The 23302-nt window shown below is 34.9% G+C and overlaps 1 protein-coding gene across 5 annotated transcripts in view; it reads left to right on the top strand.

Annotated features, from left to right (window-relative positions):
* The window catches only part of SGO2 (shugoshin 2), a 77216-nt gene that overhangs the window by 42847 nt on the left and 11067 nt on the right, over positions 1-23302 (top strand). For all 5 annotated transcript variants that reach the window (XM_043577425.1, XM_043577420.1, XM_043577423.1 and 2 more), the window contains exons 5-7: positions 4681-4766; positions 17991-18124; positions 19265-22459. In XM_043577425.1, the coding sequence (XP_043433360.1) occupies positions 4681-4766; positions 17991-18124; positions 19265-22459 (3415 nt within the window). The remainder of the gene's footprint in view (positions 1-4680; positions 4767-17990; positions 18125-19264; positions 22460-23302) is intronic.

Consider the following 23302-nt stretch of genomic DNA (forward strand, 5'->3'; position numbering starts at 1 on the left):
TTCATTTCAGGTAACTGCAATTCTGTTTTCCTGTTTTTTCCTCACATCCCGTACCTGATCCCTTAGCAAATGGTTTTAGTGCTGCTTAAAGCTCAGTCCAGAGTCTTAACCACTTCTCACAACCCTCACTTTCACCACCCATCCAAGCCCCCGTTTTCTCTTCCCAAGTTCTTGGAGTGGCATCCCAACGTGGGCTTCTTGCTTCTGCCTTGCCTCTATATTCTCTTCCCAGCGTAGCAGCCAGATTAATACTGTTAAAACAGAAGTCTCTGCTGAAAACTCTCCAGTGGCTTCCCATGTGATCTATTTGCCTATTATTGTCTGAATACTGAAACTTGTGTTCTTTCTCTCACCTCATTGACTACTCTCCTCCTTCCGCTCTTTAACATCTTCAATCTGCAGGCCTCCTCCCACTCTTCAAACACAGGCAAGCTGCCACCTCTGGGCCCTTGGTCTTGTTCTTCTTTCATATGGCCTACTCCCTACTTCCTGCAAATCTTGACTCAAGAGTGACTTCAGTCAAGCCTTCCCTGGCAACCTTATATAAATTTGAATCCTTCCCCATCCCTGCCCCTACATTTTATACTCTGCTTCTCTGCTTTAATTTTTCTCTTTAGAACTTAATACTATATGACATAATTTTACTCATTAATTTTATTACTCACCTTACCAGAACATAAGATTCTTGAGTATAGAATTTCTGTCTATATAACAACAATGTCTAGAACATACTAGAAAGCAATAAATTTTAATAAAATGTTGGATAGTGTTTCCTCATTGAGAATGATCCTGTTTTTGTGGCTCTGGGTGGCTCAGTCAGTTAAGCTGCTGACTCTTAATTTCAGCTCAGGTCATGATCTCTTGGTTTTTGGGATTGAGCCCATGACAGGCTCTGTGCTGACAGCACATGGATCCTCTCTCTCCCTCTCTCTCTGCCCTTCCCCCAATCATGCTGTCTCTCTCAAAATAAATAAACATTAAAAAAAATTAAAAAGTAAAATATTTTTTAAAAAAAACAATGATCCTTTTTTTAAGGGTAATGTACATATTTGTCTTATATGTTATTTAGCTTTTTATTTTAAGTTTGTTTATTTTGAGAGAGAGAGAGTGCATGCATGCAAGCAGAGGAGAGAGAGAGAGAGAGGGAGGGAGAGGGAGAGGGAGAGGGACAGAGGGAGAGAGAGAATACCAAGCAGGCTCTGTGCTGTCCGTGTGGAGCCTGAGGCAGCTCTCGATTTCACAAACTGTTGAGATCATGACCTGAGCTGAAATCAGGAGTCGGTTGCTTAATTGACTGAGCCATCCTGGTGCCCTCACTTAGCTTTTTAAATAAAAAAATGATAAACAATGTAAAATACTTTTTTTAGCATCTATGGTGATAATCATATGGTCTCTCTTTTTAGGTGTATTATGATAATTTATTTTAGTAGCTTTCCTAATTTTGTAATTCTAGAATAAATTTCAAAAATGATTTATTATTCTTACAATGTGCTGCTAAATTCTTTTTGCCAGTGCTTTGTTTAGGAATTTTTTTATTGTTAATTCACAAGTGAGATTTTCTTTTTATACAGTCTTCAGGCATTGATAAAAATATATATGAACTGGAATTTGGATGTTTTCCTTTTCCTCTGATCTGGAAAGATGATACAGTATTAGAATTATTTTTTCTTTAAATGCTTCATAGAATTCTGTGGAACCATCTGGACCTGGGTCTTTCTTGGTAGGAATGGTCACACTTTGTTAACTTTATTTCTTCTGTGGATATTAGTTTGCTTAGGAAAATTTCTTTCTTTTGTGGTTGGTTTTATTCAGTTATATTTCCTTAGAATTATTATCTCAGACATGTTTTCAAATTGATTTGCACAGAGTTGACCAAAGTAGTCTGTTATTTTTTAATTTTGTCTGTGTTATATTTTCCCAGTTGACTAATTTTGTGTATTTGGGCTTTTCCTTTTTTTTTTTCCCCTACTAGTTTAGGTGCTTGTGTTTTTTTTCATTTATTTTTTTTTTTCTTTTTTAAAATAGTAATCTTTGGGGTTTAATTTTCAACTTTTAATTTTATTTTGTTGTTTCAAACTTACTAATTTTTGCTTTTATGTTCAGTAGTAAGTCCTTTCTTCCCCTTTCCTGTGGTTTATTTTATAGTTACTTCTTTACCTGAGTCAGATGCTTATTTTTTTTTTTCATTCTTTAATAACTCTGTAGGAAGGTGCCATTTTTTCACAGTGCTCTGAAGATTTTTATCTTTAGTTTTGAGAAATATGACTATGATGTATCCTTGCATGGATTTCTTAAAGTTGCAGCCTTTTGACGATTCACTTGGCTTAAATATGTGGGTTGATTACTTTTGCCAAGTTTGGGACATTTTCAGCCGTTATCTCTCAAACTTTTTCAGATCTGCCCTCTTTATCTCCTTTTGGGACTTCAGTGACATGAGTGTTATATCTTTTGTTATAGTCCCATAAATCCCTGAACCTCTTAATTATTTTCAGTTGCTTCTCTCTTGCTCACATTGGATGCTTTCTGTTGCTTTCTGTTCAAGTTCGCAGGTTTTTCCCCCTCTGTTTTTGAGTCTATTGAGTTTTTAACTTATTTTATTTTGGTTATTGTATTTTTGTTTCTTTTTTATATCTTCTTTTTATTTGCTGAGATTTTCTGTTTCTTTGCAAGATTTTCTATTTTTTTCATTTGTTTTAAGCATGTTTGTCATTGTTTATTGAAACATTTTTATGATGGTTGCTTTAAAATCCTTGTTAGGTAATTCCAGCATCTTAATGTTGGTGCTGTATTATTATCTTGTTGTTGCTGTCTGTTGATTGTCTTTTCATTTTCAAATTTATAATTTTCAAATTTAGCCCTTTTCCTAATTCTTGGTGCAATGAGTTATTTTATATTAAAATATCTTGGGAGATGCCTAGGTGGCTCAGTCGGGTAAGCATCTGACTCTTGGTTTTGGCTCAGGTCATGGTCTCACGGGATCATGGGTTCCAGCTCTGCATCAGGCTCCACACTGACAGTGTAGGACCTGCTTAGGATTCTCTCTCTCTCCCTCTCTGCCCCTCCTCTGCTCATACTCTCTCAAGAAAAAAAAAAAAATCTTGGCCATTTGGGTATTGTATTAAGAAACTCCAGATCTTATTTAAACATTCTGTTTTGACAGGCACCATTTGATAGTATCATAATGCCAGTGATAAAGGAATGTGCCACCTACTGCCAAGTTGGAGGGGTCAAAGTTTAGGTTCCCCACTCAGCTTCTGTTGTCACCCTGGTGAAGAGGGTGTCTCCTTACTGATGGATGGAGCTAGGACTTCAGGCTGACACCACCCTGGCTGGGACAGAGTAGGGTGCCTCATGACTTCATGGCCTCCACTGACAGCAGGATTGGGGGAATCATAAAAGGGGAGGTTGTTATTATTGAAGAGTGGTGAAAAAGTTGACTTTCTACTAGACCTCTTCTATCCCCACCCTAGAGTAGAGGAAAAGGGCTCCTTGTTATTAGCAAGTAAGAATGGATGTCCAGAGTCCCCATGTGTTCTCCACTGACATTGCTGGTACAGGGGTATCCTCATTACCCCTGGGATGTCCCACCTCTCTTCTTGGCCTTTTCTGACAGTACAGTTTGGAGGACAGTTGCCTTGTGATAGCCTGATGAGTATGGAAGTCTAGGCTCCTCATTTGGCTTTTGTACCTTTTTCAAAAATTAATTGACCAAATATGTGTGGGTCTATTTCTGGACTCTTATATTTCACTGATCTTTTTGTCTGTCTTTATGCTAATACTATACTATGTCAATTATAGCCCTCCAACTGCTTCTTTTTCAAAGTTGTTTCAGCTATTCTGGGTTCTTTGCATTTCCATGTGATTATCAAAGTTAGTTTGTTGATTTGGTTATACCCTTGTTTCTATTACAGGTTAGCACCATAATAAAACATAGTTGTGTGTTGCTTAATTTTATGATCTTTATTAAATAAATAAAACCTGTTCAAAAAATGTCTGAGAAAATTTAGAAAATACTATAGATAAGCAAAAATTTAAAAGATATATTAAGGGGCGCCTGGGTGGCGCAGTCGGTTAAGCGTCCGACTTCAGCCAGGTCACGATCTCACGGTCCGTGAGTTCCAGCCCCGCGTCGGGCTCTGGGCTGATGGCTCAGAGCCTGGAGCCTGTTTCCGATTCTGTGTCTCCCTCTCTCTCTGCCCCTTGCCCGTTCATGCTCTGTCTCTCTCTGTCCCAAAAATAAATAAACGTTAAAAAAAAAAAAATTTTTTTAAAGATATATTAAAATCACCCAGACTTTAAATGTAAAAGACCATTAAGAAATATGGATTATAAAGTGCAATCATATATTACACAATGCATATGTGGCATGAGTATATTGCATATTTATGTCAAGATATTATATAGCTATACACAGGTATATTTATTCATATGCACAGAAGACAATTTATTTGGGAATTTATATACCAAAATCGTAGTAATGATTATCTTTGGATGGCATGATAAAGGATGAACTATGTTTAATCTTATCACATTATTCTCATTCAGCTATCAAAGGCTAATGCAAGAATTGTTCTATTGCTATTGGTATACTTGTATAATTTGGTGCTTCAATAACAAACATTTAATGAGATTAGAAATTTTTTTCCTTTTCCTTTTCTTTATTCTTTATTTCAAAAATAGTTTCACCAGAGTCCCTTTCTACTGCCAAGTAGCAAGAAGAAACGGACTAGTAAACAGTACAAGTTGATGCGACTTCCATTTGCAAGGTAATTGCTTCAAACTTGGTTAAATACTTGCACACCTCTACCTAGATAAAACTTTGAACAGTTTTTATTTGGGTCTTCTTCCTTGAAACATAGAAAAACATTTAAAAATAAATAATGAAATACTTGTTAACATTGTACCAGTGAAAGAAATTGAAAGCATAATCGAATAGAGTTCAGTTTTAAACTTTGAAATAATATTCAGCTTTCCCATAGACTGTAGAGAAGAAAGAGCCAAAGGTGAACCTTTAGTTACATGGGTTTGAATTATACTGGTTCAGAGTGTTTAGATTTTTTTTTTTAATTTTTTTTAATGTTTATCATTTTTTAACGTATTTATCATTGAGAGACAGAGAGAGACAGAGCATGAGCGTGGGAGGGGCAGAGAGAGGAGAAGACACAAGGTCAGAAGCAGGCTCCAGGCTCTGAGCTGTCAGCACAGAGCCTGACACGGGGCTTGAACTCACAAACCGGGAGATCATGACCTGAGCTGAAGTTGGACGTTTAACCAACAGAGCCACCCAGGCGCCCCCAGAGTGTTTAGATTTTTATGTAGCACATTGTGTTTGTGTATGTTGTACAATATTTTGGGTTTCATCAACCTATAGTTGCCTATTAAGGTAGGAATGAGATGATCTGTAGTTTCTTGGTACAGGTTTTATCTCCAGGGCTCCAAGGAAGCTTACCCATAAATTCAGTAATTATGTGCATCTGTAGTATCTGCTACTCGTTAGTTCTTTTCTTTCTTTTTCCTTAAGTCCCCACTGGCCTCGTGTTTTATGCTGGGTATATCTGGTAACTATTTCTATCTTTATTATCTTGAATACTGCTCCAAGCTTTAAAATTAACTTTCATCATTGCTATTTCCTAACCAAAATTACCACTTCTTGATTAATTTGATTATAAATCATAGTAAACAGCTTATTTCAAACCTGTCATTTTAAAGACAATTTCTGAAGTCCAGAGAGATAAAATGACTTTTCTGAATTGATGGCATTGAATAAAATTCTCTTGTCTGTTAGAGACAGAATTCTTTGTTATGTCATTTACAGGTTTAATGCTTTTATTTAAATGCACAAGTAAATGCACTTACATATTGAAATGCTATCTGTAACATAGTAAAAAATAGTAAAAAATTCTGTATCTACTGTGTCACTCTCTATTCTTTATGTTTATTTTTTGAGGGTGGGGGAGGAGCAATGGAAGGGAAGAGAGAGAGAGAGAGAGAGAGAGAGAGAGAGAGAGAATATGAATCCCAAGCAGGCTTCACACTGATAGCAGAGGAGCCCAACATGGGGCTCAAACTCATGAACCACAAGATCATGACCTGGACTAAAATCAGGAGTCGGTCCCATAACCAGCTGAGCCACTCAGGCACCCCTAATTGCTGTAGTTTTAAAATAGATACATTTTACTCTCTTGTAGTTCCTTTAGTTTTTTGTTTTTTAAGAATATCTTGGCTGTCATTATGCACACATTTTCCAATTAAGTGTCCTCTTGCGCTATAAAAAATTTCATTTTTTAGTAGAAATTGGAGTATAATATAGATATTAGAAATATTAGAAAAGTTGTAAAATCTTAGAGCCGTGGTGAATTTTCATAAGTAAACACTGTTGTATAATTAGTATCCAGACCAAGAAACAGAACATAGCCAGTACTTCAGACGCCTGCTCTGTGATCCTTTCTAGTCACTACTCACCACCCACCCAAGTATGAACATTATCCTGACTTCTAACATCACAGATTGAACAATTTTGGCTCATTTGAAACTTCTTATAGTGAAATCATAAAAACATGTATTTTTATCTCTGGCTTATTTTTGTTGAGCATTATGTTTGTGAGATTCATCCGTATTGTTGTATGTACTTGTAGATCAGGCATTCTCACTGCTGTGTAATGTTGGATGATTATCCCATCATTTATTCATCCTTATGATGATGAGCATTTACTTTGTTTTTGTTTTGGCCTGTTTGTTACAAACAGCGCTGTCGTATATAAGCCTTTTAACGGATGCACATACAGATTTCTGTTGGGTATATAGCTAGAAGTAGAATTACTGGGTTTTACATATATTTGGCTTTAGGAGAACCTGCCAAACAGTTTTCTAAAGGGATTATACCAATTTACATTCCTAATAATGTATAAGAATTCCTGTTCTGTATCTCCATCAACACTTGTTATCATCTTTTTCAGTTTAGCCATACTGAGCCATAATAATTAATCATTCATTTCCTTGATAAACAATGAAGTTAAGCACCTGTTTATATGTTTATTTTCTATTAGATTGTCTTTTTCTTTCTTTCTTTCTTTCTTTCTTTCTTTCTTTCTTTCTTTCTTTTTTAAGATTTGCAGTTTCTATACATTGTGTGTAAATTACAAATATCTTTTACTCTGGCTTGCCTTGTCATTCTCTTAATGGTGTCTTTAGATGAACAGAAGTTATTTATAAGAATCTGCTTTATATGTCTCTGTTTTGCCCCTCATGGTTACTACTTTCTGTGGCCTTTCAAGAAAATCGTTACCAATTGGAAGGTCATGAGACATTCCCTTATGTTTTCTTTTAAAAGCTTAATTATAATGGGAAGAAAATAAACAAATAAGTAAATAGCAAGCTTTATTAACTTCCCTTTAATTTTTCTTTTTAAATTTTTTGAGAGAGAGTGGACACAAGGGAGCAAGGGCAAAGAGAGAAGGAGAGAGAGAGAATCCTTCAAGGAGCAGAGAGAGAAAAAGAGAAAGAAGCAGACCTCGCACTCACCCGAGGCAGGGCTTCAGCTCACCCAATGCAGGACTCGAACTCACGAACTGTGAGATCATGACCTGAGCTTAATGAAGTTAGATGCTTAACCAACTGAGCCACCCAGGCGCCCTTCCTTTCATGTTTAGATCTTCAGTCTACCTAGAATTTTGGGTATGATGTGAGGGAAGGGTCATTTTTTTCATGTGTAAATCCTGTTGACCTTGTATCATTTAATGAAAAGACCACCCTTTCCCCACTTCAGTGCAGTATTATCTGTATCATAAATCAGATGACTGGGTGTGTATAGGTCTGTTTCTGAACTCAATATTCTATTATATGAGTTTTGTCAATATCACATCATCTTAATTACTAGCTTTGTAATAAGTCTTGATGTTTGATAGTGTGAGTATCCATTTTCTTTATTTAGGTTTTTGTTCTTGAACATTATCTTGGCTCTTTTGACCCCTTTGCATTTCCAAGTGAATTTTAGAATCAGCTTATCAGTTTATACACACACATGCTCTCTCTTTCAGTTTTGGAATTTTGATTGGGATTATATAGAATATAGTTCAGTTTGGGGAAAATTGACATTTTATAAAATTGAATGTTCTGTCAATGAACATGGTATATCATTGTTTATTTAGATATTATGTATATTCTCTCATAGTTTTATACTTTTTTGAGTAGTTATTGCATGTCTTAGATTTTTTCCTACTTATCTGATCTTTAGTGCTATTCTGAATGTTATTGGTTTTATTTATTTATTTATAAATGTTTATTTGTTTTTAGGAAAGACAGTGTGAGCAGGGGAAGGGCAGAGGTGGGGGGAACAGAGGATCCGAAGCGGGCTCTGCCCTGATAGCAGTGAGCCTGATGTAGGACTCACACTCACAAACTGTGAGATCATGATCTGAACCAATGTTGGGCGGTCAACCAACTGAGCCACCCAGGCACCCCTGAATGTTCTTGTTTTTAACTTTAATATTCTTCTTGATGCTAGTATATAGAAGCACAGTTAATTTTTGAATATCAACCTTGTTTCCAGTGACCTTGCTATTAATTTTAATAGTTTATCTGTAGGGTTTTTTTCCATTTTCTATGAATATAACTTTATTATATATTATATATATTGTAATAGGGACAGTTTCCCCTTCTCTGCTTTAGTTTGTACACCTTTAATTTTTTTCTTACCTTATCGTAGTGACTACTTTTTGTTCATTAATGAATAAAAGTAATAATAATGGAGATTCTTACTGTGTTCCCATTATTTAATATGTTTGCTTTTGGGTTTTTGTAGGTTCTCCTTAACAGAATAAATAATTCCTTTGTGCTCCTGGTTTTCATGAATGGCTTTTTAATTTTATCAAATGCTTTTTATGTCACTGTCAAGAATATGTTATTTTTTTCTTTTTTTTCTATTAATGTAATGATTTTTAATATTTTTTCTATTAATGTAATGAATTTTAAGCATTGATATTTGAATGTTAAATCATGATTACAATTGTGGAATGAACTGCTCCTGATGATATATTCTTTTGATATGTCAGTAAATTTTACTTGGTAACTTTTTAAAGGATTTTTCCTCATACGTTAATAATAAAGATAATTTATAATATTTCTTTATTGTAATAACTTGAGGTCCTAGTATTCATACTATGCTGGTCACAGTAAATGAGCTGATAAGTACATTTATTTTTTATTTTCTTTTTTAAAAAAAAAATTTTTTTTTCAACGTTTATTTATTTTTTGGGACAGAGAGAGACAGAGCATGAACGGGGGAGGGGCAGAGAGAGAGGGAGACACAGAATCAGAAACAGGCTCCAGGCTCTGAGCCATCAGCCCAGAGCCCGACGCGGGGCTCGAACTCACGGACCGCGAGATCGTGACCTGGCTGAAGTCGGACGCTTAACCGACTGCGCCACCCAGGCGCCCCTATTTTTTATTTTCTAAAAGTATTTGTGTAAATTTTTTTCTTTAAATGTTTAGGAGAAGTTATCTGGGCCTTTCATAGATAAAGGAATATTCAGGTTTTCTATTTTTTCTTGTGTCAGGTTTGTGTTTTCCAGTTTGTCCCTTTAATCTAAAATATCAAATTATTGGCGTATAGTTGTTGATAACAGCTCTAGTTACATGTTTAATGTTTGTAGGATATGTACTGATGTTCTCCTTTTCTTTAATATTGACTTTTCTCAATTTTTTTCTTGATTTATTTTGCTTTAGGGATTTATCAGTTTTATTCATCTTTACAAAATGAATTGTCTTTTGGGCTACGTTGATGTTTCTTTTTAGTATATTTGTTTCCTGTTGAATTTAGTCTGCTCCTTATCATGTCTTGCCTTTCTGTTTTGCTTCTTTTCAAATTAACACTGTGATTATTACTATTCTTATTTATTTCTTGAGCTAGTTTAGATTATTAATTTTCAGACTTTCTTTTAAAAAATATGCATTTAAGGTTGTTTTTCTGTAAGTATAGCTTTAGCTGCACTGCACAGTTTTTGATAGGCCATATCCTTATTATCACTTAATTCAAAATATTTTTTTTTTCTGTTCTGATATATAGTTTTATCCATGGGTCATTAACAAGCATACCAAATTTCCAATCACCTGGATGTTTTTTCAAATTACTTTTTATTGTTGATTTCTAGCCAGTTTCCATTGTAGTTACAGAACATAGATAAATGATTTTAGTCTTTTGAAATTTATTAAGACTTGAATTAAGACACAACTTGGTCTAATTTGGTAAATATTTTGGGTGCACATAAAAAGAATGTATTTTGTGGTTGTTGGATGCGGTATTTTATATATGTCAGTTTTATCAAGTTTACTGATTATATTGTCCAAAAATTCCACATCTTTCTTGCTTCTGTTACCTATTCTATCAGCTACTGAGAGAAGTGCATTAAAGTCTACATCTATGATTATGAATTCATCTGTTTCTCCTTTTAGCTTAGTCAATTTTTGCTTTATGTACTTTAAAGCTGTTAGTAGATGCATGTAAGTTTAGAATTGATTTGTTTTCCTGATGACTTGTTTTGTCAATATGAATTATTTCCAGAAATGACTCTTGCTTTAAAATCTACTTGTCTCAGAGACACCTGGGTGACTTGGTTAAGCATCCAACTTCGGCTCAGGTCATGATCTCTTGGTTCAAGGGTTTAAGCCCCACATTGGGCTCTGTGCTGACAGCTCAGAGTCTGGAGCCTGATTCAGATTCTTCCTCTCTTTGTGCCCCTTCTCCACTCACACTCTGTCTCTCTCTCTCACTCAAAAATAAATAAATAAACTTTTTTTTTTTTAAGTGTACTTAGCCGATAGAACATTTCTCTGTACAGTAGAACTTTGGATTGCAAGTAACTTGTTCTGTGAGTGTTCCGCAAGATGAACAAGCATTTCCAATAAATTTTAACTTATAAATGAGCGATGTCTTGCAATATGAGTAGTATGTGACACCAAATGTCACATAATCACAACTGAACCAATGGCTCTTGAAATTTGCTTTGATATTCAAGTGCTTTGGATTACACAAGCATGTTTCTGGAACAAATTATGCTCTCAAACCAAAGTTTTACTGTATATCTTTTTCTATAATTTTACTTTCAAATTCTGTTATATTTAAAATGCATATAATTACAGGGCGCCTGGGTGGTGCAGTCAGTTGAGCGTCCGATTTCAGCTCAGGTCATGATCTCACAGTTTGTGAGTTTGAGCCCCGCATCAGGCTCTGTGTTGACAGCTCAGAGCCTGGAGCCTACTTCGGATTCTGTGTCTCCCTCTCTCTCTACCCCTCCCCTGCTCATACTCTGTCTCTCTCTCTCAAAAATGAATAAACTTAAAAAAAATGCATATAATTTCATTTTTTTAAAAAAATTCAGTTTAACATCTCTTTTAATTAGAATGTTTAATATGTTTACATTTAATATAATTGCTGATATAATTGGATTTATATCTGTCATCTAGTTATTTTATTTTTTAATTTTTTAAACATTTATTTTTGAGAGACAGAGAATGAGCATGGGAGGAGCAGAGAGAGGGGGAGACACAGTACCTGAAGCAGGCTCCAGTTCTCTGAGCTGTCAGCACAGAGCCCGACATGGGGCTTGAACTCACGAGTAGTGAGATCAGGACCTGAGCCGAAGTCAGATGCTTAACCGACTGAGCCACCCAGGCACCCCTATTTTATTTTTTTTAAGTTTGTTTATTTATTTTGAGAGAGACCAAGAGAGTGTGAGTGGGGCAGGAGCAGAGAGAGAATCCCAAGCAGGCTCTGTGCTGTCAGTGCAAAGCCAGATGTGGGGCTGGATCCTACAAACCATGAGATTACGATCTGAGCTAAAATCAAGAGTTGGACACTTAACCCACTGAGCCACCCAGGCAGCCCTAGTTATTTTCTACCTGAGCAACCTGTTTTATGTTCCCTTTTCTCTCCTTTCTTGATTTCTTTTGAAATAAAATATTTTTTGTTATTTACATTTGTTAACTATTAATTTGTTATCATCTACTGTTCCTTTATGATTACTCTAGTGATAGCAGCATTCATCCTTATATTGTTTTAACTCTCTAATACAAATTATTACTTTACCACTTTCTCAATAATGTTAGCACCTTAGAATGCTTAAGCTCCACATTTCTGTGTCCTACCTTTATGTAAATCTTATGTATTTTCATTTTCTATATATTTTAATCCCACAAATTGCTACTTTCATTTTTTTGTGTAGTCAAGATTCATTTAAATGATCTACATATTTAACTGTTCAATTTTTTCATATTGCTTCCTGTATTTTTTTAATTGCCCACTCACAACTTTTTCCTCCAGCTTTACTGAGATAAAATTTACAAATAAGCTTCTTTCATTTTGATATTTCCTTTTAAGATAATATTCCTTCTGCTGAAAGAAATTCTTTATTCTTTCTTTTAATGCAGTTCCTGGCAATGCATTCATTCAGCTTTTGTTTTTCTGGAAACTTTTTATTTCATCTTCATTTTTGAAGAGTATGTTTGCAATTTAAAAATATTAGGTTGGGAATCATTTTTAGTGATTTAAAGATGTTATTTTATTGTCTGTGGCTTCTGGCTTTTCTTTTGAAAAGGTAGCACCTTTTTTGCAAGTTGAAGAAAGACATTCCTTTTTTTTTTCTTTCTGAATTAACAGGGCTATTTTTTAAATTTATTTTTAATTTAAATCCAAGTTGGTTAATATATAGTGTAATAATGATTTCAGAAATAGAATTTAGTGATTCATCACTTACATATAACACCCACTGCTCATCCCAACAAGTGTCTTCCCTAAAGCCCCTCACCCATTTAGCTCATCTCCTAACCCAACACCCGCCAGTAACCCTCAGTTTGTTCTCTGTATTTAAGAGTCTCTTATGGTTTGTCTCCCTCTCTTTTTATACTATTTTTCTTTCCTTCCCTTATGTTCATCTGTTTTGTATTTAAAATTCCACATATAAGTGAAATCATATGATATTTGTCTCTCTGACTGGCTTATTTTGCTTAGCATAATACATTCTAGTTCCATCTATGTTGTTGCAAATGGCAAGATTTCATTTTTTTGAACCCCAAGTAATATTCCATTGTATATAAATATCACATCTTCTTTATCCATTGATCATTAAATGGACATTTGGGCTCTTTCCATACTTTGGTTGTTGTCAATAGTGCTGCTATAAACATTGGGATGCACGTGCCCCTCCGAATCAACACTCCTGTATCCTTTGGATAAATACCTAGTAGTGCAATTGGTGGGTCATAGGGTCTATTTTTAATTTTTTGAGGAACCTCCATGCTGTTTTCCAGAGTGGCTGCACCAGTTTGCATTCCCACCAGCAGTGTTGTTGCCCAAGTTGTTAATCTTAGCCATTCCGACAGGTATGAGATGGTATCTCATTGTGGTTTTGATTTGTATTTCCCTGATGATGAATGATGTTGAGCATTTTTTCATGTGTCTATTAGCCATCTGGAGGGAAAGACATTCCTTTTTATTCTGGTTTGCTCATTGTTTTTATAATGAATTTGTATTTTGTCAAAAAATTTTTTTTCTATCTGGAGAGAATCATGACTTTTCTCCTTTATATCTGGTTTCATCAATGTTTTTTCTCAGTTTTTCTTCCATTTCATATTTCATTGGTGTCTGCTCTTTATTATTTCCTTTATTTTACTTTTTAAAAATTGAGATATATTTTTCCTTTCTGTTAATGTGGTGACTTCAGTTTATTTGCGTTAAACCAAATTTTTATGTCACAAATTCCACTTGGTCATGGTGTATTATTCTTCCTATATATTGATGGATATGATTTGCTAACATTTTCTTTAATTTTTTTATCTGTATTTATAAGGGATATTGGTCTATAAACTTCTTACTGTAATTTTGATGGGTTTTGATAAGAGTTGTGCTGGCTTTGTAAAATGAAGAAATATTCCCTCTTCATTTTTTGAGTTTGTAAAACTGGTATCTCTCCAGTAAGTGTTTGAAAGAATTAATAAGATAGGTAATTTGGATGTGAGTTTTTAATTAATTTATTTAAAAAAAAAATTTTTTTTTTAACGTTTTATTTATTTTTGAGACAGAGAGAGACAGAGCATGAACGGGGGAGGGGCAGAGAGAGAGGGAGACACAGAATCAGAAACAGGCTCCAGGCTCTGAGCCATCAGCCCAGAGCCCGACGCGGGGCTCGAACTCACCGACCGCGAGATCGTGACCTGAGCTGAAGTCGGACGCTTAACCGACTGAGCCACCCAGGCGCCCCGAGTTTTTAATTTATTAATTTGATTTCTTAAATAAATATGGAGCTTTTCAGATTTTCTAGTTCTTTTTAAGTCAATTTAGAAAATGTTTGTTTTTCCAGAAAATCATCCATTTTATCTAGGCAGTCAAGTTTTTTGTTATAAAGTTGTTTATAAAATGCCCTTATTATACGTTTTTTAAAACGTTTTTAACGTTTATTCATTTTGAGAGACAGAGCGTGAGTGGGGGAGGGGCAGAGAGAGAGGGAGACACAGAATCTGAAGCAGGCTCCACTCTCTGAACTGTTAGCACAGAGCCTGACACGGGGCTCGAATTCACAAACCAGGACATCGCGACCTGAGCCGAAGTCAGGTGCTTAACCAACTGAGCCACCCAGGTACCCCGCCCTTATTAAACTTTTAATTGTCTGTGAAGACTGTAGTGAGGTTCTTTCTCTCATCCCCGTTATTGGTAATTTATATCTCTTTTTTTTTTTTTTTAATTTATCAAGCTAGCCATAGTGTTGTCAGTTTTATTGATCCCTTAAAAACCCAGCTTCTGGGGCGCCTGGGTGGCGCAGTCGGTTAAGCGTCCGACTTCAGCCAGGTCACGATCTCGCGGTCCGTGAGTTCGAGCCCCGCGTCGGGCTCTGGGCTGATGGCTCAGAGCCTGGAGCCTGTTTCTGATTCTGTGTCTCCCTCTCTCTCTGCCCCTCCCCCGTTCATGCTCTGTCTCTCTCTGTCCCAAAAGTAAATAAACGTTGAAAAAAAAATTAAAAAAAAAACAAAAAAACAAAAAAAAAAAACCCAGCTTCTGATTTTTTAAATATTTCTTTTTAGTTTTTCTTCCATTTCATACTTCACTGGTGTCTGCCCCTTTATTTATTTATTTATTTATTTATTTATTTATTTAAATGTATATTTATTTTTGGAGAGACAGAATCTGAGTGGGGGAGGGGCAGAGAGAGAGAGGGAGACACAGAATCCAAAGCAGGCTCCAGTCTCTGAGCTGTCAGCACAGAGCCCCAGTGCAGGGCTCCAACTCACAGACCAGAAGATCACGACCTGAGCTGAAGTTGGATGCTTAACTGACTGAGCCACCCTGGTGCCCCAAGTATCTGCTCTTTATTATTTCCTTTCTTCTACTTATTTTTTAAAATTGAGATATAATTCACATAACAAAGTTTTCCATAACTGGAAATACACCCTTTTAAAGTGTATAGTACAGTGGATTTGACTGATTGATTGATTGATTGGTTGATTGATTGATTTAGAGAGTAAGCACAGGGGAGAGACAGAATCTTAAGCCAGCTCCACACTCCACACAAAGCCTAACGTGGGGCTTGATCTTATGACTGGGAGATCGTAACCTGAGCCAAATCAAGAGTTGGATGCTTAACCAACTGAGCCCCCAGGCGCCCCACAGGGGATTTTAATATATTCACAAAATTTGCAATCCTCACCACTGTGTAATTCCAGAATATTTTCATTACATCAGAAAGAAAGCCTGTATCCATCAACAGTCACTTCCCATTCTCCTCTTTTCCAGCCCCTGGCAACCACTAATCTGTTTTTTGTCTGTCTCTATGGATTTGCCTGTTTTGGACATTTCATATCAATGGGATCACACAATATGTGGCCTTTTGTGTCTGGCCTCCTTCACTTAGCATACTATTTTCAAGTTTCATCCATGTTGTAGCATGTATTAGTACTTCATTCATTTTTATGACAGAATAATTTTCAGTTGTTTGCATCTACCATATTTTGTTTACCCATTCATCAGTTAATGAACATTTGTGCTGTTGTTACTTTTTGGCTATTATGAGCAATGGTACTATGACTATTCATACAAAAGTTTTTGTGTGGACATAGTTTTCAGCTTATGCCTACAAGTAGAATTGCTGAGTCCTATAATAACTGTATGTTTAACTTTTGGAGGAACCACCAAACTGTTTGCCAAAGCTGCTGCATTGTTTTACATTTCTATCAGCAAAGTATTAGGAACCCAATTTCTTTACATCCTCACCAACACTTGTTATTACCAGTCCTTTTGATTACAGCCATTGTAGTGGGTATGAAGTGGTATTTCATTGTGGTTTTGATTTGGATTTCCCTAATGATTAATGATACTGAGAATATTTGCATAATGAGCATATTTTCATGATCATTTTATATCAGGATCATTCTGTCGGTTATCTTTTTCTCTTGAATTTGAATACTTTTTCCTGTTGCTTTATATTTTGAATAATATTGGATTGTATCCTGGATATTGTAAATCCTGTGTTGTAGAAAGTCTGGATTCAGGTGTTTTCCTCCAACAAGTTTGATGTTTTTATTTTAGGCAGTTGCCTTGTCTGAACTCAAATTTATTATTTCCCTGTGAGGGGCAACATATGAAATCTCATTTCAGTTCGTTTATCCTTAGCGGGGTTGGTTGCAATCTTCTTCACATATTTGTGATTTATGGGTCAGCCAGAGATTGAGGGGGGGCAGTTTACACACAAAATTTGGCCTTCCCCTCTCTATCTCATCTGTTATTTCCCCCATCACACACATTTTGCAGCTGTCATAATTATCCCTAATTTTGACCTTGAATCAATAAGAATGTAGACTTCTAACTTTTTAAAAATGTGGCACTGGCTGAGGTTGTAAGCTCATCTTTTTTTAAGTGCTTTTTGTTTACTTTCCAGTTACTTCAGGTTGTTTTTAAAAATGTACATATTTTTAAAATGTTTATTTTTGAGAGAGAGAAAGAGAGGGAGGGGCAAAGAGTGGAAGACAGAATCCCAAGCAGGATCTGAGCTGACAAGCCCAAATCACGGCTTAAACTCACCAACTGTGAGATCATGACCTGAGCCAAGATGAAGAGTCAGACACTTAACTGACTGAGCCACCCAGGCACCCCATTTTTTAAAAATATTTTATCCAGAATTTATAGTCATTATGTTTGATAGAGTTGACTTAAAAATAGCTATTCAGCCATTACCAGAAGCAGAACCTCTCTCCTCTCTGTTTATTTTTGTTGACTTGTTTTTTCAAGTGGCATAGAAATTACTTCCCAATGGCTATTCTATTTGTTGCTTTTAAATTTTTAACAAATATTTGTCAATATTTATTCTTATTATTGTCAATAATTTTTAAATATCTGTGATTTGTTTGGCATTCAAGGCAAAGTCTTTATTGTTGGAGGATATTAATCCTCATTCTTTGAACTCAAGGTCAGTTTATCAAATTATTTCTGTAGGTTACTGTCTTCCCTCCACCCCCAACTACATTTAACTAACTACTCTAGGAATATGGCTCTAGTTTACATGGATGCCTTTTGGAAACATAGCTAACTTTAGTTCACACATAACTTTACATATAATTGTACTTCTTTGAAACTAGAGAAAGAGTTTTGGGTTGGGTATTCCATAAAATTAATTGTAAGAAAACAAATATTACGTATGATTGAGTATTTGTAAGTATGTCTGAACTTTATTCATTTAATTAGTATTATCCTAAATGGCCAACCAGTGATTATATCAATTATTTCTTTTTGAGGCCGCTGGGGCTCTGGGAGTAAGAAACATTCCTGTTCTATACTATTAGAAACTATCTCTTTCCTACCTATAGTTGTCTTCATTGAACACAGAGAGATACCAGAGTGGGTTTATGGTTGGATCTTAAATAAATAGAATATAAAAAAGAACTATCCATGTAATTTTCTAAATAATGTTTATAAAATACAAAATTCTTCATTCATTTCCACTTGCCTTTAGGGTTCCATTAACTTCAAATGATGATGATGATGATGATGATGATGATAAAGAGAAAATACAATATGATGACAATATTATAGCAAAGACATCACCTGATATTCCCTTTTCAGTATCAACAAGACAATCTTTATCAAGTCAGTATAACTTGGAATTGTTATTTCTTAAAGAAAATAATCATCATATGTGTGGTTTCGATGATTCAGACATATTTCTTCTATTGCTATGCTTCCCAAAGATGAATATCAGTATTAATTTTGAATATCAGTATTAAAAAGTTACATTCATCAGATTTTTTTTCTTGAGGCCCAAGGTGTATATGCAGTTAATAAGTTGGACCCTCTTATGTTATAGATATGCTAACTTCTACCATTTAAAACTGCTGGTGAAAAATTTAATTTTTAAGGAAACATGCTGACAAATGTCAGATCCACAGTGGCCTAATACTGTTATTCTGCAAGCAATATTTAGAAATGAATCATCCTGAAGAGCTTTTCTTGGTATCTTATTAGCTTATGAATTGAAAGATACCATATATTTATTTAGTTTCATCTCTCCTTTTCATAGACAATAAAACTGTAGGTCTAGATAGATTTAGTGACTTTTTCAAGATCATAGTCAAAACAAAAACTTGGGCCTGGAAAATGGTTGAGCCAGAGAAAATGATGACACTTATGTTTTATTTATGTGGTTATTTCTAAAATAATAATCCTTCAGTGGAGTCTGGCTTATGTATTTGTCATAGATTTACAGATTGGATTATAGAACCATAGGTATATTTCATTTAGAACTTAGAATTGTTTTTCCTTTATAAAAATTGATGTGTGTGTGTGTGTGTGTGTGTGTGTGTATATATATACACACACACATAAATTTTCACATAAATATTTATATAAATATTAGCTGCCTGCTGATAGCCTTTTGATAGTAATCCTTATCAGAGTTATCACTTTTTTTTGGGTTCATTTGCTGGCCTCCTCCCATTTTAGAAATACATGCTAATGGCTCTGTTATCAGCTATATTCCCCAGTACTATTGGGGCCAAGATAGAGTGAATTCTAAGTATATATTTTCCATAGATACAAATGTAATGACTTGTGAATACTCTGATCATTTCTACTTTATTTTCATTAGTGTAGATTCTTTATAGTATCTGAACAGAACATATTGTCAGAAATCCTCTCTGTGAAACAGTTTGATATTTAATCTAATTTGTTTAAAATAACAAATTCCTTGCCATTACTTATTTCTGAATTTTCTTTCCTCTTATTTTATAGAAAATCATTTCCACTCAGACCAAAGTTCCAAGAATTCTCTAATGAGTGAGATTAGAAATGCCCAGTCAATCAGCCACAGAAAGGAGAAACCATCTCCTAGTAATATAACTGAAAGGAAAAAACGTGTATCATCTTGGGAATCAAATAATCCTTCTACTGACAGTCTTCATGTGATGGATTTAGGTCAACAACAGATTTCAAGTCGAGAATTTAATTGGCATGAGATAAATGATTGTACTAATGAAACAAATATCAAAATGCAGAGAAACATACAGTGCCTTCCTGACTCATCTGAGTCTACAAGTGAACCAGCTGCAGAGTACATGAATCCATTTCAGGGTAGTGATGACTATCAGTTGCAGAAAACTGTATATGATGCTGACATGGATTTAACTGCTGGTGAAGTAAGCAAAATTGTTACAGTTTCAACAGGCGCTAAAAATAGAAGTGATAAAAAATCAAATGATTGTGAAATAAAAACTTTCAGAAAAGTGAAAGATTCAAGTTCCGAAAAAAAGAGAGAAAGATCTAAGAGACAATTTAAAAATAGTTCAGATATTGATATTGAGGAAAAGATTGAAAATGGACCAGAAAAAAAATCAGTTGTCGTGGATGGCAAAGGGAATTCAGAAGATCCAAATTTTATTTTCAGTGCTGAGCAGCTGACTCAGTTGAACATACTGAAGGAAGTAACCCTTCATAATGGCTTTGATCAAGATGACAGGGAAAGTATACAGCATAATAAAAAAAAGAAGAGAATACATGTAACAAATGAACAAGAGGAAACCAACTCTTTCTCCCAAAGTTCAGATAAATTCCAGCAGGAGAGTAAATTTGATATGGGTCAGAGTTCTGTAGCTTATCATAAAAGTAAAGCTTCTAGACAGACATTTGTGATTCATAAGTTAGAAAAAGGTAACTTATTCCCAAACCAAAAAAGTAATGAAACCACTTCTGAAAACCTAGAAGTCACAAGTGAATTTCAAACAGCCGATCTTTCCACCAAAGATAATGGAAGTTTATGTGATTATAAGACCCAGAATATGTCGTATTTGAGAAAGCATGTCACTGATAAGCAACCTACTCAGCAACATCAATCAAAAATAAATGAGAAGCTTAGGCAGAAAGTAAATCGGAGGACAGAAATAATTTCTGAATCAAACCAAGTATATGGGGATAGTGGTAAAGATGTGTATGGCCCAGAAAAAGGTAACTTTTCCTTCCAAACCCAAGAGGATAAAGAAACCATGTCTGGAAACCTAGAAGTTTCAGATGAGTTTCAAAAACCTGCTGTTTCCACCATTGATAATGGAAACCTGTATGATTGTGAGATCCAAAATGTGTTGGATATGCAAAAGCAGATCACTAATGTGTACCCTGTTCAGCAAAATGAATCAAAAGTTAATAAGAATCTCAGGCAGAAAGTAAATCGGAAGACAGAAATAATTTCTGAAATGAATCATTTAGATAATGGCAAAAATGTGTATTGCCCAGAAAAGGGTAATTCTTTCTTCCTAACCCAGAAAGATAAAGAAATCATCCCTGAAAATCTAAAAGACCCAAGTGAGTTCCAAACACCTGCCCTTTCTACCAAAGATAGTAGAAAACTATACGATTATGAGACTCAAAATGTTCTAGGAGTGAAAAAGCATATCCATGATATGCAACCTACTTGTCAAAATGAATCAAAAATAGATAAGAAACTTAGGCAAAAGGTGTGTCGGAAGACAGAAATAATTTCTGAAATCAACCAAGTATATGAGAATAATGACAAAGACATACATGACCCAGAAAAAGATAACTTACTTTCTCTAACCCAAAAGGAAAAAGAAACCATCCCTGAAAACCCAGAAGACTTAAATGAATTTCAGATAGCTGATCCTTCCACTGAAGGTAATAGGAACCTATGTCATGAGACTCAAAACATTTTGGGGGTGAAAAAACATGTTACCGATATGCCACTTGCAAAGCAAAATGAATCAAAAATAAGTAAGAGGCTCAGACAGAAAGTAAATCGGAAGACAGAAATAATTTTAGAAATGAACCGAGTAAATGAGTTAAAAAAAAAAGGCGTGCATGACCCAGAAGAAGGTAACTTCTTTTCCGTATCCCAAACAGATAAAGAAACTATTTATGAAAACCTAGAAGTCACAAGTGAATTACAAACAGCTTATCTTTCCACACAAAATAATGGAAATTTGTATGATTATGAGACACAGAATGTGTTGGATTTGAAAAAGCATGTCACTGATATGCGACCTGCTCAACAGAATGAATCAAAAATAAATAAGAAACTTAGACAGAAAGTAAATCAGAAGACAGAAATAATTTCTGAAAGGTGCCCCATATATGGGGATAATGATAAAGATGTGCATGATCAAGAAAGCTATATAAATGGTCTGGATTTTCAAGTAAATAAATCTAAACAAATACTTGAATGCCAAGGTATTATCAGTGGGTACTCTATGGAAATTGATAGCCATGAAAAGGAAAACTGTGATCAAATTTCAAATCTTTACAAACTAGTTAAAAAGCATGGGAAAGAATCTTCAGGAAAGACAACGATTTTGGCCAAAGGTAAAAAATCTATTTTGCAGTTAGCAGATTCTTTACAGACATCTGTCTCAGAATCAGGTTTAAAATCTATTACTAATGAAGCAGATTCTGATCCTGGTAAGCAGCAGAATCCAAAGGAAAGAACTACAACTCTGAATGAAAAAAAGAAAAACATTCCCTTTGTGAAAGTGATAAAAGAAGGAGAGTGCCAGGTTAGAAAAGTTAACAAAACGGCATCTAAATCAAAGAAAAGGAAGATCTTCATCTATCCTTCTTCAGATAACCATGAAGTAATGCAGGTAATATCTGACACTGATCGGGGAATATCAGTTGAATCTGAACAGGCTAATGAGGAAAAAATTTTGGAAAATGAGAAAGTTGTCAAAATGAAGCCAGACTTTTACACAAAGGCATTTGAATCTTTGTCTCAGGTATATTCACCTAACATACAAGATTCTTCCTTTAACAGTGTTCCTGGGGATTCAGTACCTCTAAGTATTTCTTCTAGTAAAAATCTGATAATAAAAGAAAGTTTTGTCCTGGAGAGCTCACCAATCTTTCAAGTAACAGATGATGTACATGAGAAGATTAAAGGGATGAAATTCAAAGTCAACCAGAGAACACAAAAATCAGAAATAGGTAGGTCAAAAGCTGAAGTGATCAAGTTTTAAAAGTGTATTTTCTTTTTTCATTTAACCAATAAAGTATGTCCTGATATTTTTATGGAGTTTAAAATAATATTTAACTGTGTAGCTGATCTATAGAAACAATATACAGTATTTGTTTTGTGTGTGTGACTTATTTCACTTAGCATAATGCCTTCAAGATCCTTCTGTATTTTTTTTTTTTTGGTATTGTTTCAAATGGTAGGATTTCCTCATTTTTTATGGGTGAAAAATATTCATAGCGTGTATATATATGTTCTATATATTTGTGTGTGTGTGTGTGTGTGTGTGTGTGTATGCACACACATACATGCACACACCCAACTTCTTTATCCATTCATCCATCAATGGACATATCTTGGCTATTGTAAATAATGCCTCTCTGAACATGGGGGTGCAGATATCTTCTAAAGTTTGAGAACACCAGGATTTTGGTGTATAAAGCTATTCCAGGTAGAAGGAATATTGAAGCAGATGAAGTGCAAAAGTTTGAGTTGCAGGCCATTATAGAGGACTGGTGAGTCATCTTTCATCTCTATATTCCTCGTGGTGCCTTTCACAGAGTAAACAATTGATAACAAATGTTGAATGAATGTGTAGTAATTTGTATGATTCTGTGAATCAAGACTTGTGACTTGTAGCTCTGGGCTGATGGCTCGGAGCCTGGAGCCTGTTTCCGATTCTGTGTCTCCCTCTCTCTCTGCCCCTCCCCCGTTCATGCTCTGTCTCTCTCTGTCCCAAAAAAAATAAATAAACTTTGAAAAAAAAAATTTAAAAAAAAAAAAAAAAAGACTTGTGACTTGTGAAAAATTTTTAT

The sequence above is a fragment of the Prionailurus bengalensis genome, chromosome C1 (genome assembly GCF_016509475.1).
Source record: "Prionailurus bengalensis isolate Pbe53 chromosome C1, Fcat_Pben_1.1_paternal_pri, whole genome shotgun sequence".
NCBI lineage: Eukaryota > Metazoa > Chordata > Mammalia > Carnivora > Felidae > Prionailurus > Prionailurus bengalensis.